This window comes from Poecilia latipinna, unplaced genomic scaffold (genome assembly GCF_001443285.1).
Source record: "Poecilia latipinna isolate Pla-1442-1.1 unplaced genomic scaffold, P_latipinna-1.0 Scaffold1485, whole genome shotgun sequence".
Taxonomy (NCBI): Eukaryota; Metazoa; Chordata; class Actinopteri; order Cyprinodontiformes; family Poeciliidae; genus Poecilia; species Poecilia latipinna.
This window is the reverse complement of record NW_015114101.1, coordinates 154,286-165,778: the sequence shown is the minus strand read 5'-3', so window position 1 is coordinate 165,778 and position 11,493 is coordinate 154,286. Positions and strand designations below refer to the sequence as shown.

General features: G+C 43.7%; 2 protein-coding genes across 5 annotated transcripts in view; both read right to left on the bottom strand.

Annotated features, from left to right (window-relative positions):
- Positions 1-858: 858 nt before the first annotated feature.
- On the bottom strand, positions 859-4,141 carry LOC106962999 (PR domain zinc finger protein 12-like). The gene is made up of 4 exons (XM_015057701.1): positions 3,379-4,141; positions 2,441-2,506; positions 2,191-2,315; positions 859-1,073 (listed from the first exon to the last, which is right to left on the bottom strand). Exons 1-4 carry the CDS (start codon positions 3,620-3,622, stop codon positions 876-878), a joined length of 633 nt encoding a protein of 210 aa, XP_014913187.1. The 5' UTR covers positions 3,623-4,141; the 3' UTR covers positions 859-875.
- A 3,103-nt stretch (positions 4,142-7,244) lies between these two features.
- Positions 7,245-11,493, bottom strand: part of LOC106963003 (far upstream element-binding protein 3-like) — a 27,063-nt gene continuing 22,814 nt past the window's right edge. For all 4 annotated transcript variants that reach the window (XM_015057707.1, XM_015057709.1, XM_015057706.1 and 1 more), the window contains 2 exons: positions 10,843-10,940; positions 7,245-10,764 (listed from right to left, as the gene is read on the bottom strand). In XM_015057707.1, coding sequence (XP_014913193.1) covers positions 10,756-10,764; positions 10,843-10,940 — 107 coding nt within the window. In that variant the 3' untranslated portion in view covers positions 7,245-10,755. The remainder of the gene's footprint in view (positions 10,765-10,842; positions 10,941-11,493) is intronic.

Sequence of the window (11,493 nt, the reverse complement as noted above, 5' to 3'; positions counted from 1 at the left end):
TTAATTTAATATTTTTCTATAGTGAAAATTGGACATTGCACTTGAATTTTTCCACTGGGGGACAATAAATGATATTCCTATTATATTGTTATATTATTAGATAACAATAATAATGATATTATTAATAATAATGTTATTAATTTATCCCTTACATTCCCAGGTTGTTTGCTCATGCTTTAATAGATAATTAATTTTCCAGTTTTGTTATTAAATCAGTTTTATTAAATCGTTTGATTTATTAAATTTGCATCTTTACAAAAACCAGTAAGAGCCAAAAATCATCAACATACTGAACCTAAATCAACTCGTAAATAAAAAATAATACATGTTTTCACAGATTAAAAAAATAAAAAATGAAAACGATGCCATATTTATAGATTTACATGTAGAAAGATGAAAATCATTTCTTTTTTAATTCCAAACAGAAAAACATTTCATTTGTTTTAGTCTAATTATTATTTCTTTAGTATTTTTTTTGGCTCCAAAAGAAAAAAAAAATGAAATTATTTTGTGTTTCAGTTTAAAGTCTGAATAACTTCAAACGGTTTAAAGTTATTTTCCAGCCGCTTATTGGAGCTTCAATCAATCAAATTTTATTTGTATAGCAGCGAGGCATTTCAAAGTGCTTTACATAATTAAAATAAAAACAGCACGTGACATTGAATAAACAGCGAGCAAGAGAAAGACATTTTGAAAAGGATTTTTAAAAAGATAAAAACATTAAAACCCCTTTGAGGACTTCGGTTAAATGTCGTTTAACTGGGACTCAAACCCTCTGGGACTTTAGTCAAAAACACCGTTTGACAAGGACTCCAACCTCCAGGCTTCTAGTTGAAACGCCGTCAGCTGGGACTCTAAACCCCGAAGGACTTCAGTTAAACACCAGCTTCAGACAACAATAAGTGATACTTTCTGACCTCCACCGCCTTGTAGAAGACGCTGCTGCCGACCTGAACCACCTCCAGGTTCTGCTCCTGCTCGTTCCGGGCGCATTTGATGTACGTCATCCAGCTGCGCTGGTCCTCCTGACTGGCATCGATGAAGAACCGGACCGACCCGTCTTCATTGAACACCTGGAGACAAAACCAGGCCGATCAGAAACCGATCAGAAACCGATCAGAAACCGATCAGAAACCGATCAGAAGCCGATCAGAAACCGATCAGAAACCGATCAGAAACCGCTCGTGGAGCGATTTGTGTTCCAGATGTATGGATTTTAATTAGATAAATATTTTTAGCAGTAACATCAAACGTCCCCGGGGAAACATGTTGAATTAAACACATTATTTATATTTTATAAAAGGAATCAGTTTCACTAAAATCAGTTTTACTTATTTACTTAAAGTGGCTGATTTTTTTTTCAAGATTTTCTGACTGTTGAGAAATTAATAAAAGTTAAAAATATCAAAAGTTTTTCTTTTAGTATAAAATGTGCAAAGATTTGTATTAATTATTGCAACAATTTCATTATTATTATTATTATTATTATTATTATTATTATTATTATTATTATTATTATTATTGAACTGCTGCATTCTATAGTTTATTTCATCTTCTGTAATATTTTACAGTTTTTCTGCAGAATTTGATTCGACAGTCAAACAGTTTGAACCCTGATTTTAATGTTTAATAAATTAAAATATTAATTATGGCTGCACTTTTTGCTGATTCTTTGTGTTTTTCGGCTCCTGTAAAAATGAATTATTACATTTATTATTATTTATGTTTAGAGAAACTTATAAAATGAAACGTAAATAAATTTCGCACCGTTGACTTAACTGATATTTTTATATTTTGATGTGATGGAAGTCCAGAACCGGTTCCGATCGCTGCTGCAGCGGGAAGTACCGCTGAAGATTCGGCTCATTTAAAGAATCTTTCTGGTTCTGGTTCGGTTCTGTCTGGTTCTGGTTCGGTTCTGTCTGGTTCTACTGGAAGTGTTTAGATGTTCCGAAAAGCCTGAAATTCGCGAACAGAACCGGAGGTTGGGGTGTGTAGGACAGACTGGACCGAGCCTCACTGGACCGAACCGAACCAGACCAAACCGGACCGGACCTTACTGGACCGAACCGAACCGAACCGGGCCGGACCAAACCGAACTGGACTGGACCAAACTGGACCAAACCGAACCGGACCGGACTGGACCAAACTGGACCAGACCGAACCGAACCGAACCTTGCCGGGCCTCACCTCCCACATCAGGTTGTTGTTCTTGTACAGGTCCACATGTTCCGGTGAGACCAGGCGGCCGGTAAATGGACCCATCTCGGTTCCGGCTTTGATCCAGGTCTTGGAGAAAATCCCGAGTCCTTCTCCTGCAGCACAGAGAGGTCCAATCAGCCTGCGGACGGACCGAACCGAACCGAACCTCTACAGGGTGTAATATTATCTCTGCTTCGTTTCGCAGAAACATAAACTATTCCGTTAAAGTTCTGCTTACCCGGAACCGAACTCTGGGCGATGATGACCTCGCTCGGCAGAACCAGGCTCGACAGCTTCTGGACCTCTGAACACAAACAGAACTTCACTTAGCTCAGGTTCTCTCCGAACAGAACCAGGTTCGGCTCTGGCTCAGCGGCACCAGACCGTCCCGCTGCTCGCCGAACCCAGTTCCGAGGTTCGCAACCAAATGACAATAACTGGAAAAAATAAGAATAAACTGCTTGAAAAGTTCGGCTTCTGTGGATCTCCTGGCTCGGTTCGGTTCGATTCGGTCCGGTCCGCGAAACTAGCACAAACAGAAAAAACATTTTAGATTATAGAAAAAAAGAACGGAACCGGAGCCGGAGCCGGAGCGGCGGGTTGAGCCGGAACCGCCTTTAAACTCCTGCAGAGAAACAGAAATAATTCCGTCAAAATGACAGAAAATGATAAAAATGACAAAATCAAACTGAAATATTTTCTCTGGAATTATTTCTAACGAAATTTACCAAAAACAAAAACGAATCAAACGATAAAATTAAATAAAAATTAACCAGAAATCAGAGAAAAGTTCCGCGCTGAGCTGGAAAAATCATCTTCATGTTCAGAAAAGTTTCAATATCTGATCAAATTAATGGATCGGAACTTTGAGCAAAAAATATTTTCCTTCGTTTTTCTATTTCAAATCAAATTATGTTTAAAACTAAATCCAAAATAAAAACGGAATGAAATTTTCATCTAAAGTCCCTAAAATATGAATTGAGGCGACCAGTTCCATGTTTTAACTTAGAAATAATAATAATAATAATAATAATAATAATAATAATAATAATAATAATAATAATAATAATAATAATTATTATTATTATTATTATTATTATTATTATTATTATTATTATTATTATTATTAGTAGTATTATTATTAACTCTTTAGTTCCCCCGGAACCGGACCCTCACCTCCGGAGAAGGACTGGGCCAGCACCTCTGCCGTGAAGGCGGTCTTGGGGCTCGCGCTCGGCCCGGTTCGCTCCTCGTGCTGCAGGTGATGCTGGTGCGCGTGCGGCGGCTGCTCGCCCAGCACGTGCCTCCAGCGGCCGTACAGGAAGCTGTGCAGGATGTCCGAGGTGATGATGTCCGCCAGGGAGAGCGGCTGCTGCGGCTTCAGGGCCAGAGAGGAGCCGGCGGGCAGCACGGAGCCCATGGCGGCGGGGGAGAGGAGGGACCGGGGCGGCGGAATCGAAGTTGGGCGGAAGTTCCCTGTCTGGATTCACCGGTGAAGAAGATCCAGCCACTTGCAGCCCGGGAGGCGCTGGCAGGAGTCGAGAGGTTCTGCAGGAAAACCGACCTGAGGGAGAGTGGGGGGGCCTTTATACCGGAGCCGCTGAGGAAGAGGAGGGAGAGGAGGAGGAGGAGCAGGAGGCCTGTTATTGGCTCCGCTGCGGTCTCACGCTCAATTAGGACGGAAAGAGCCGATCTGACCCAGACCAGCAGGTAGACACAGCCCAAACACGCAGCACTGACCGGGGGTCACCGGCCCGCCGGGGGAGGCTCCGTCATGCTCTGGGCTCCAGATCCGCCTGAAAATGGACCCGCAGAACCTCCCGGAACCAGCAGCGGTGGAATCCAGGCTGAGTGACGGAGCAGAACATGAGATTAGAGGCCAGATTACAGAGAAACAGCTGCTCTTCATCATCCTCCTCCTCCTCCTCCCGACTCGGGCATTATTCCCGCTTTCACTCTGATCTGTATTTATGAGCTTTTAAACATTTATTACCCCCCCGAACACACACACACACACACACACACACACACACACACACACACACTACTGTCGCCCGTCACTGAAACATCGCTGGATGTTGAATAGAATCTTATTTTAAATGAAACCTGAAATAAATCCGAACCGAACCTGAACGGACCGGATCCAGAAACTTGTTGATGTTTGAAACATTCAAGAGACTCGGTGTAGTTTTATTTTAACTGCAGGTTTTTATTTTTGAAATAAATCGACATATTTATATTTCAAATTTATTTAATGTCAGGCGAAACAAACCAAATAAAAACTCAGAATAATCCTTTATTGATCCCATAGTAAGATATGTATCCCAGTAAATAAAATATATACTTAAAAAATTCCTACAAATAAAATCAAAACTATTTTAAACATCATAAATTTTCCTCCAGGAGCTCCGGGTGGTCACCGAGCCCTGCAGCCGGGTTTCACGGATCCTCTCCCGGCGTCGGCCCCGGCTCCGCCCCGCCGGCCTCTGCGGAGCTCCGTGCGCCCCGGAGCGGGCCGAACCAAGTCGAACGGGCCGGACCGGAGGCTTTTGTCCTGGGAGTCTGAGAGGAGAGAAAGGGGAGAAAATCCGGGGAGAAAAGCAGATTTGCAAATGTTTTTCAATTCGTTTAAGTGAGAAAGGCTGGGTCCTCCTTTCTCTCCCGCCTTTCTTTGCGTGGCGCAGAGCGGGGCTCCACCACGCGGATCCAGGCGTTTCGGTTCCTTAATGGAGAGGCGCGTCTGGGCCGCAGGAGGACACGCTTTAATGAGCTTCCCAACAAAAAGCTCCGCGCCGCCGCGTCCCGCCGCAACAACGAGCCACTTCAGCCCGAAAAGACGCCGGGAAGTCAGAGGCGGAGGGAGCGGCAGGTGACTGGCACGCGCACAGACAAGGGGGGGTGGGGGGGGCTGGGAATCAGCCCAAATGGCGCACTAATATTGTTCCGCTAACGTGATTAAGTGGCGCAGCGCCTCATTAGTATTCATGCGGCGGACAGACGCAGCGCGCGCCGCTAATAATCCGCTTTAAAAACCTTTTAATGATCCGAACCGAACCGAGCCCACCTTCCTCACGACCAAGGGGAGGAGGAGGGTTCGGTCCAGAGCTTCAGCTTCTCTCCGGAACCAGCAGGACTAGAAAAACTAAAACCAGACCATCGTCAGGGTTCTGCGGAACCGGACCCAGAGTCCTCGGTTCCGGACGGTTTCTCACGTCCCGCTTTTTAAATCTCACTTTGGAAAAAGTTCTGCTGAGGTTCTATGACCCAGATCCTCAACATCGGCCTCTTCTTCTCCACAAATGTTTCCGAACCTGTCCTGGTTCCGTCTCTGGTCCGATGACCTTCAGGACATTTCCAGGAAAACTTCTGGTTCCGAATGTTCTGCTGGAACCGATACCCGCAGAAAACCAGAACCAGGAAAACGTCATCGATCAGCAGAGAGAAAATAAAGTATAAAATATAAAAGTCATAAACGGAAAAATAAAAACACGTTTCCGTTTTCATCTCAGATTCCAGGTTCCGGTTCGGTTCCGTCTGGCGGGACAAATTCACGAGAGAAATCAAAGATTCATTTCTCAAAGCTCATAAACCCGGTTCTGCTGAGCCGATCAACCCGTCCGGTTCCGAGTGGACCTGGACTTCAGTTTGAACCAGGAATCCGGTTCTGGTTCCGGTCGTCTCAAACTGAAGTTCTGGAGGAATCCCTCCAGGTTCAATCTAGGGTTCTGATCCAGACGGTTCGGGGTAAATTTCAGTCTGTAATCTCAGAACATTTGGGTCAGAACCGCCCCCCCCTCCCCACAGGGAAAACATTTGGACCGGGTCCAGATCCCCATCACGTTAATGTTTAATCAGGTCTCCGCTTCACCGGTACTTACCGAACTCCTTCCGGTACTTTATGACCGCAGAGCTGCATGCATTAGCCGAACCGGACCCCTGGGCCCAACCAGAGCTCTGAAACCACAAACAGAACCGGCCGGTTCCGCCTCTCCATGAAGCATCAGGAAAACATCCAGAACCGGACCGGAGTCGGCTTCCCACAAACCGAACTAGAATCATCAGAACTTCTGATTGTTTAATAAATTCATCAAAATCAGTTTCAGTTGGAGGAACCAGAACTACGGATCGGAACCAGAACTACGGATCGGAACCAGAACCAGAACTACAGCAATAATTAATTATTTCCGTTTCTGCCTGTTGATCCTGAATTTAACCACCGGTTTCATCAGGAACTGGGTTCCGCGGGGCTCTGGGCCTCGTCGCCCCCGTATGGAACCGGTCCAGATTCTTCAGAACCTCCTCGGTCCCCATGAGGCGTTCATGTTCCTGAAAATATCCGTTTCCACGGTGAGGCGTCCTTCATCTTCCTCCTCCTCCTCCAGCGGCCCCCCGGGGCCCCAGCGGCCCCCCGGGCCGGTCGGCGGTGATTACAGGAACGTTTTAGCGACCCGATGACATCACGCCGTTATTCGGACCAGAACCATCTGCGCCGCTCAGGGAGCATAAATAAATGATCAGAACCATGTTCATGTCAGGACATGAGGGGCCGCTCTGAGGGGCCCACCTCCGGGGCTCAAGCAGCGGTCCGCGGGCCGGTTCTGATCCAAAACACACGAGTTTGGTCCTTTGAAGCCAAGCAGGAATTTCATCCATAATTCTCATAAAACAAATCTGACCCAAATGGACAGAAAATGAGTCTAAGATATGAAGTCCAGACCCTAAAGAGGTTTTTCCTTCATTTTGATGTTTTTATACACATTTACGACACTAAACAACATAAATTATCTGGTTTAAGTTTAAATACGTTTTGATTTTAGAAGCGTTTTCTATGGTTCACAGTAAAATCCTCATGAATGAAGCCAGTTAAACGTCTTCAGTTTGTGATTTAAACATCCGGCTGCAGCCGCCAGGAGAGAAATGAAGCAGATCTATAGATCTAACATAAAACATCCAGATGTTTCAGCTCCTCACGTGAAAACTTCAGTTTGTCCTGAAACCAAAATCAAGAGATAAAAATCAGTTTCACTCAGAAACAGACACGGTCAGAAAGAAGGAGCCGGTTTATTAGCCCTCATGTGAATCAGCCTGGCTGGTTCATCTATCCGTCAATAGAATCTAATAGAAAAATCTGCAGGTTACAGTCGGACGTCTGTCCATTAGAAAAACAACAGAAACCAGAAGCTGCCCTCCGGAACCCGAGTCTCCGGATCAGGAAGCCGGACGCTGAAGCGGGCCGGTGTTCGCAGGTCCGGTTCTGATCGCAGCTGTCGGAACCAGAACCGGACACCCGGCATGAATCCACTCCAGCTGTTTTAACAATGCGGCGCTGCCCGACCCGGAGCCGCCCCATCTCTGGCCCAATTACAGGCGGGTCAGAACCGAACCGGGGCGGAGCTCCGGGGGCAGAGCAGGAGGCAGTTTGCCTAGCAGTCTTGAGGAAACACACACACTCGGTTAAACACAACATGTGAATTAAACAGAACAAAAAACAAACATTTTAACTGGAGAGCACCGCCAGAGTGGAAATTTACACAAACTCATCGACAAACTGAATATTTATACGATTTAAATAGACCCCTGAAGAGGAGAACTCATTATTATTGTCTTTATCATCATCACACATACAGAAAGCAGAACCATTGACTCAATTTCAGCTCAATAACAGCCAGATCTCTGGAAACAAGACAAACCTCTCTGTGGTCCGACAAACGTGGTTCAGCTAACAGAGCAGCCGCCGCTAGCTGGCTGGCTGCACGGACATGGCTGCCAAACATGGCTGCCAAACATCAAACTGTAGCTTGCTAGCATAATCTGAGGATAAAACATGCAGCTAACAGGACATGTTCGCTAACGAATCTGAAATACTGCAACAGGTGGAATTAAACTGGTAGAAAAATCTAAAGATTTCAAAAAATAGACATAACTAAAAACTTCAGGACTGACATCTCTTAAAAAACAAAATGAACAAGTCTTTAAATTTTACCAAATTTGCATCAAATAAGCTTAAACAGTAAATTAGCTGAGTTTCGATAAGAAAAGCCAAAAATATATTTACATTTGTGCAAGTTTATGAAAACAACATAACTTTTTGAGGAACATTACCAACCCTTAACACACACACACACACACAGCAAAAGCATAAATCAGCACTGTTTGAATACACACAATGTTAGGCTAGCGGCTTCTGGTAGCTAAGCTAACAGCTTCTGGTAGCTAAGCTAAAACACTTTCAGCTAAATTGTTATTAAACAACGCGGGTAAAGCAGGCAGGAAAATGTCAAACTCAAAGCAGGTTTGGCAGCTTATCAAATTAAAACTGATCATTTTGGACTTTATATTTAACCATTTACACCTTCCATTTCTTTGGAGCCATTTAATTACTGGTTTTGTCCGTTTTTCCTAACAATATTAAAAAAATCTTTAGTAGCTTATTAATTTCATGTCCACATCACCAATTTTAGAGAATCAGACGAGTTCTTCCTTATGCCAACTCCAAGGCTTAAAAATAAAACATCGGAACTGAAATCTGGACCCATTTTTTATAGTTAGTTGGAAAATCAACACTAATAATGTCAAAGATATGCAACCTGGTTTAGATGTTTAAATTTTAATGAGCGTGCATATGCAGGGTTAGTTTGGAAGATGAAGATGAGTCTGGGCTTAGCATGAAGCTAAGCTAGCTTGTTTTGGGGTTAGATTACTCAGTATTTAAGTTTTTGTTCAAGTCGACAAACGTTCACACTGAAACAACAGGATGTTAAAAATGAAACGTAGTAAATATTTAAATACCGACAGTCCGACTGTTGTTTCTCATTATTTTATTAAATTCACAACTGGATTTAGAAAGTCGTCATTTTTCTCCTGTAGTTTAACAAGATTTAATGTAGTTTGACGTTTGAGTTTAAAGTCTGTTTTTGATGTTAACTGTAAAGTCAGAGCTGACCTTTAACCTTTGAGCTGATGACATCACAGGTTAGCATAAATTTGCATATTGAGAGCAGAGATAAAAATCTGACGGTTTACATCTGAATACTTTTTGTTTAAAGATTATTCAGCTAAAGCTCAGGAAGTTCAAATATCAGCAAGTTTAACAGATATTTAAAAAATGTATTTTTATTTCCATTGCAGAATATTCACATTATTTCTTTGCTGAAAGTAACTAGGAGGTTACTTTGAAGATTGCTTGCATTTCTTAATGTTTGTTAAAATGTTACTGGAGAGATTCAACCAATAAAGGGACATTAAGTTTGTTGGTTAGAAAAGTGCAGTCTGCTGTTACTTCAGTTCCCGTTAACTCAAATTTTGCACCAATGCATTTGCATATTTGGGAGGCCAACATGAATATTTCATGCATGTCAGGCCAGATTTACTGAGCTTCAATTGTTAAAACAGGAAAAGCAAAGTTGTGCATAGAGCGCTCCACGTTTGGCAGTTTGTTAGCAAGTTAAAAAAGAATATCAGTAAATGTCAAAGATCAATAGCTTTTTATTCTGTCAGCTCTTTTAAATTTTGTCAAGGCAAAACAGTGTTCACATGTTAAAACCATCAGGCTCACCTGATTACTTGGTTTAGGACTTTTTGATAGAACGTGAGCATCCATTCATCTCCCACATCCACTCAGCTACATTCAGCTAAAACATTCATTCAGCAAACACCCGCTGAGGTAACACTGACCAGCTTCAACGTTTCTCCACTCAAACTAAGCAGAACTAACAGCAATAATTCAGTTTCACTGTGGAAGAAAACAGTGGCTATCCTCCTGTTGTAATAACTGGTGCTGAACTGCTGAGGTTCTTTCCTGCCAGGAAACGTCTTCGACCACAGAGAGATCTGGCTTTAGACAACAATATGATCGCCACTTGTTTCATCGTTACATAATAAAACCGAGAGTTCACTATCGATAAACAGGAATAATAATCAAACCAAAGAAAACAATCGTGTCATTGCACCTCCAAGATGGCGACTACACAGGTGAAATCAGGTGAGTAGAAACAGACCCAGCGAGCAGAAATTTAGTACAAAATACAGTTTTATCTCCGACGGTAAAACATCACATTTCCATCCAACGCTATTAAAATATTTCTATGCCAAAATAAAAAAGATAACTGAGAGTCAACACACAATCTGACGCATGCTTTAAAACATTATCATGAACAAAATAATAATATATCTGATTTTCTTACTCAAGACTGCTAAGCCTTTTACCGTTTATCAGAAAAATAAAACTAGACAAAATATAGATTATACTGGATTTGTTTTTGTTCAAAGCCACACTGATAGATCTTTAAGTTCAAGTTTGATAAAAAAAAGAAAAAAAAAAAGAAAATCAGGTCTATGCTGTGGAGACCAGAGGCTAGTCCAAAAAAATCTGCCTGACAAAATATCAACTCTGTAAGGTTAAAAAACAGAAAGAAAAGAGTTTGTGATTTTTCAGTTAATCCTTAGTTTTTCTCTACAAAAAGGAAGAAAGAAGCGGCAGAGCGTTGCTTGGAAACCCCGTTTTGGTTGCTGTCAACGACCTTCTGACGCCTGGAGCCCGAGACGAAGGAGCCTCTAGTGATCCTGGCAGAAACAAGACGACACGGTGGTTCAGCGGGTTCACCGCGGCCCGGTGGAGGAGGGCGGAGCCTCGGGTGTTACCTGGATCTGGGCGGGGTTCCACAGGTAGGGCTGCTGTCTGTAGTATTCTGCTAACACTGCAGTGTAGTCTGGCACCGAACTCTGCTGAGACGACTGACCTGCAACAGCAAGACCACAATGACACCACGAACCGCTCATGTTACAGCGGAGCCCAGAGTTAGTGGGTTCCGGATCTATAGAGCCGAGTTAGCGCAGCCCAGAGGTAGTGGGTTCCGGATCTACAGAGCCAAGTTAGCATAGCCTAAAGTTAGCACAGCCCAGAGTTAGCGCAGCCCAGAGGTAGTGGGTTCCGGATCTACAGAGCCGAGTTAGCATAGCCTAAAGTTAGCATAGCCCAGAGTTAGCGCAGCCCAGACTTAGCGCAGCCCAGAGTCAGCGGGTTCCGGATCTATAGAGCCAAGTTAGCATAGCCTAAAGTTAGCACAGCCCAGAGTTAGCGCAGCCCAGAGGTAGTGGGGTCCGGATTTACAGAGCCGAGTTAGCGCAGCCCAGAGTTAGCGCAGCCCAGAGGTAGTGGGTTCCGGATCTACAGAGCCGAGTTAGCGCAGCCCAGAGTTAGCGCAGCCCAGAGGTAGTGGGTTCCGGATCTACAGAGCCGAGTTAGCGCAGCCCAGAGTTAGCGCAGCCCAGAGGTAGTGGGTTCCGGATCTA

Excerpts from the sequence above, each read along its gene's own strand:
- LOC106962999 (XM_015057701.1), bottom strand. The coding sequence starts at position 3,622 with ATGGGCTCCGTGCTGCCCGCCGGCTCCTCTCTGGCCCTGAAGCCGCAG. Across the intron at positions 2,316-2,440 it reads CGCCCAGAGTTCGGTTCCGG|GAGAAGGACTCGGGATTTTC; the intron begins GTAAGCAGAACT and ends TCTGTGCTGCAG. Across the intron at positions 1,074-2,190 it reads ACAACAACCTGATGTGGGAG|GTGTTCAATGAAGACGGGTC; the intron begins GTGAGGCCCGGC and ends TTTTGTCTCCAG.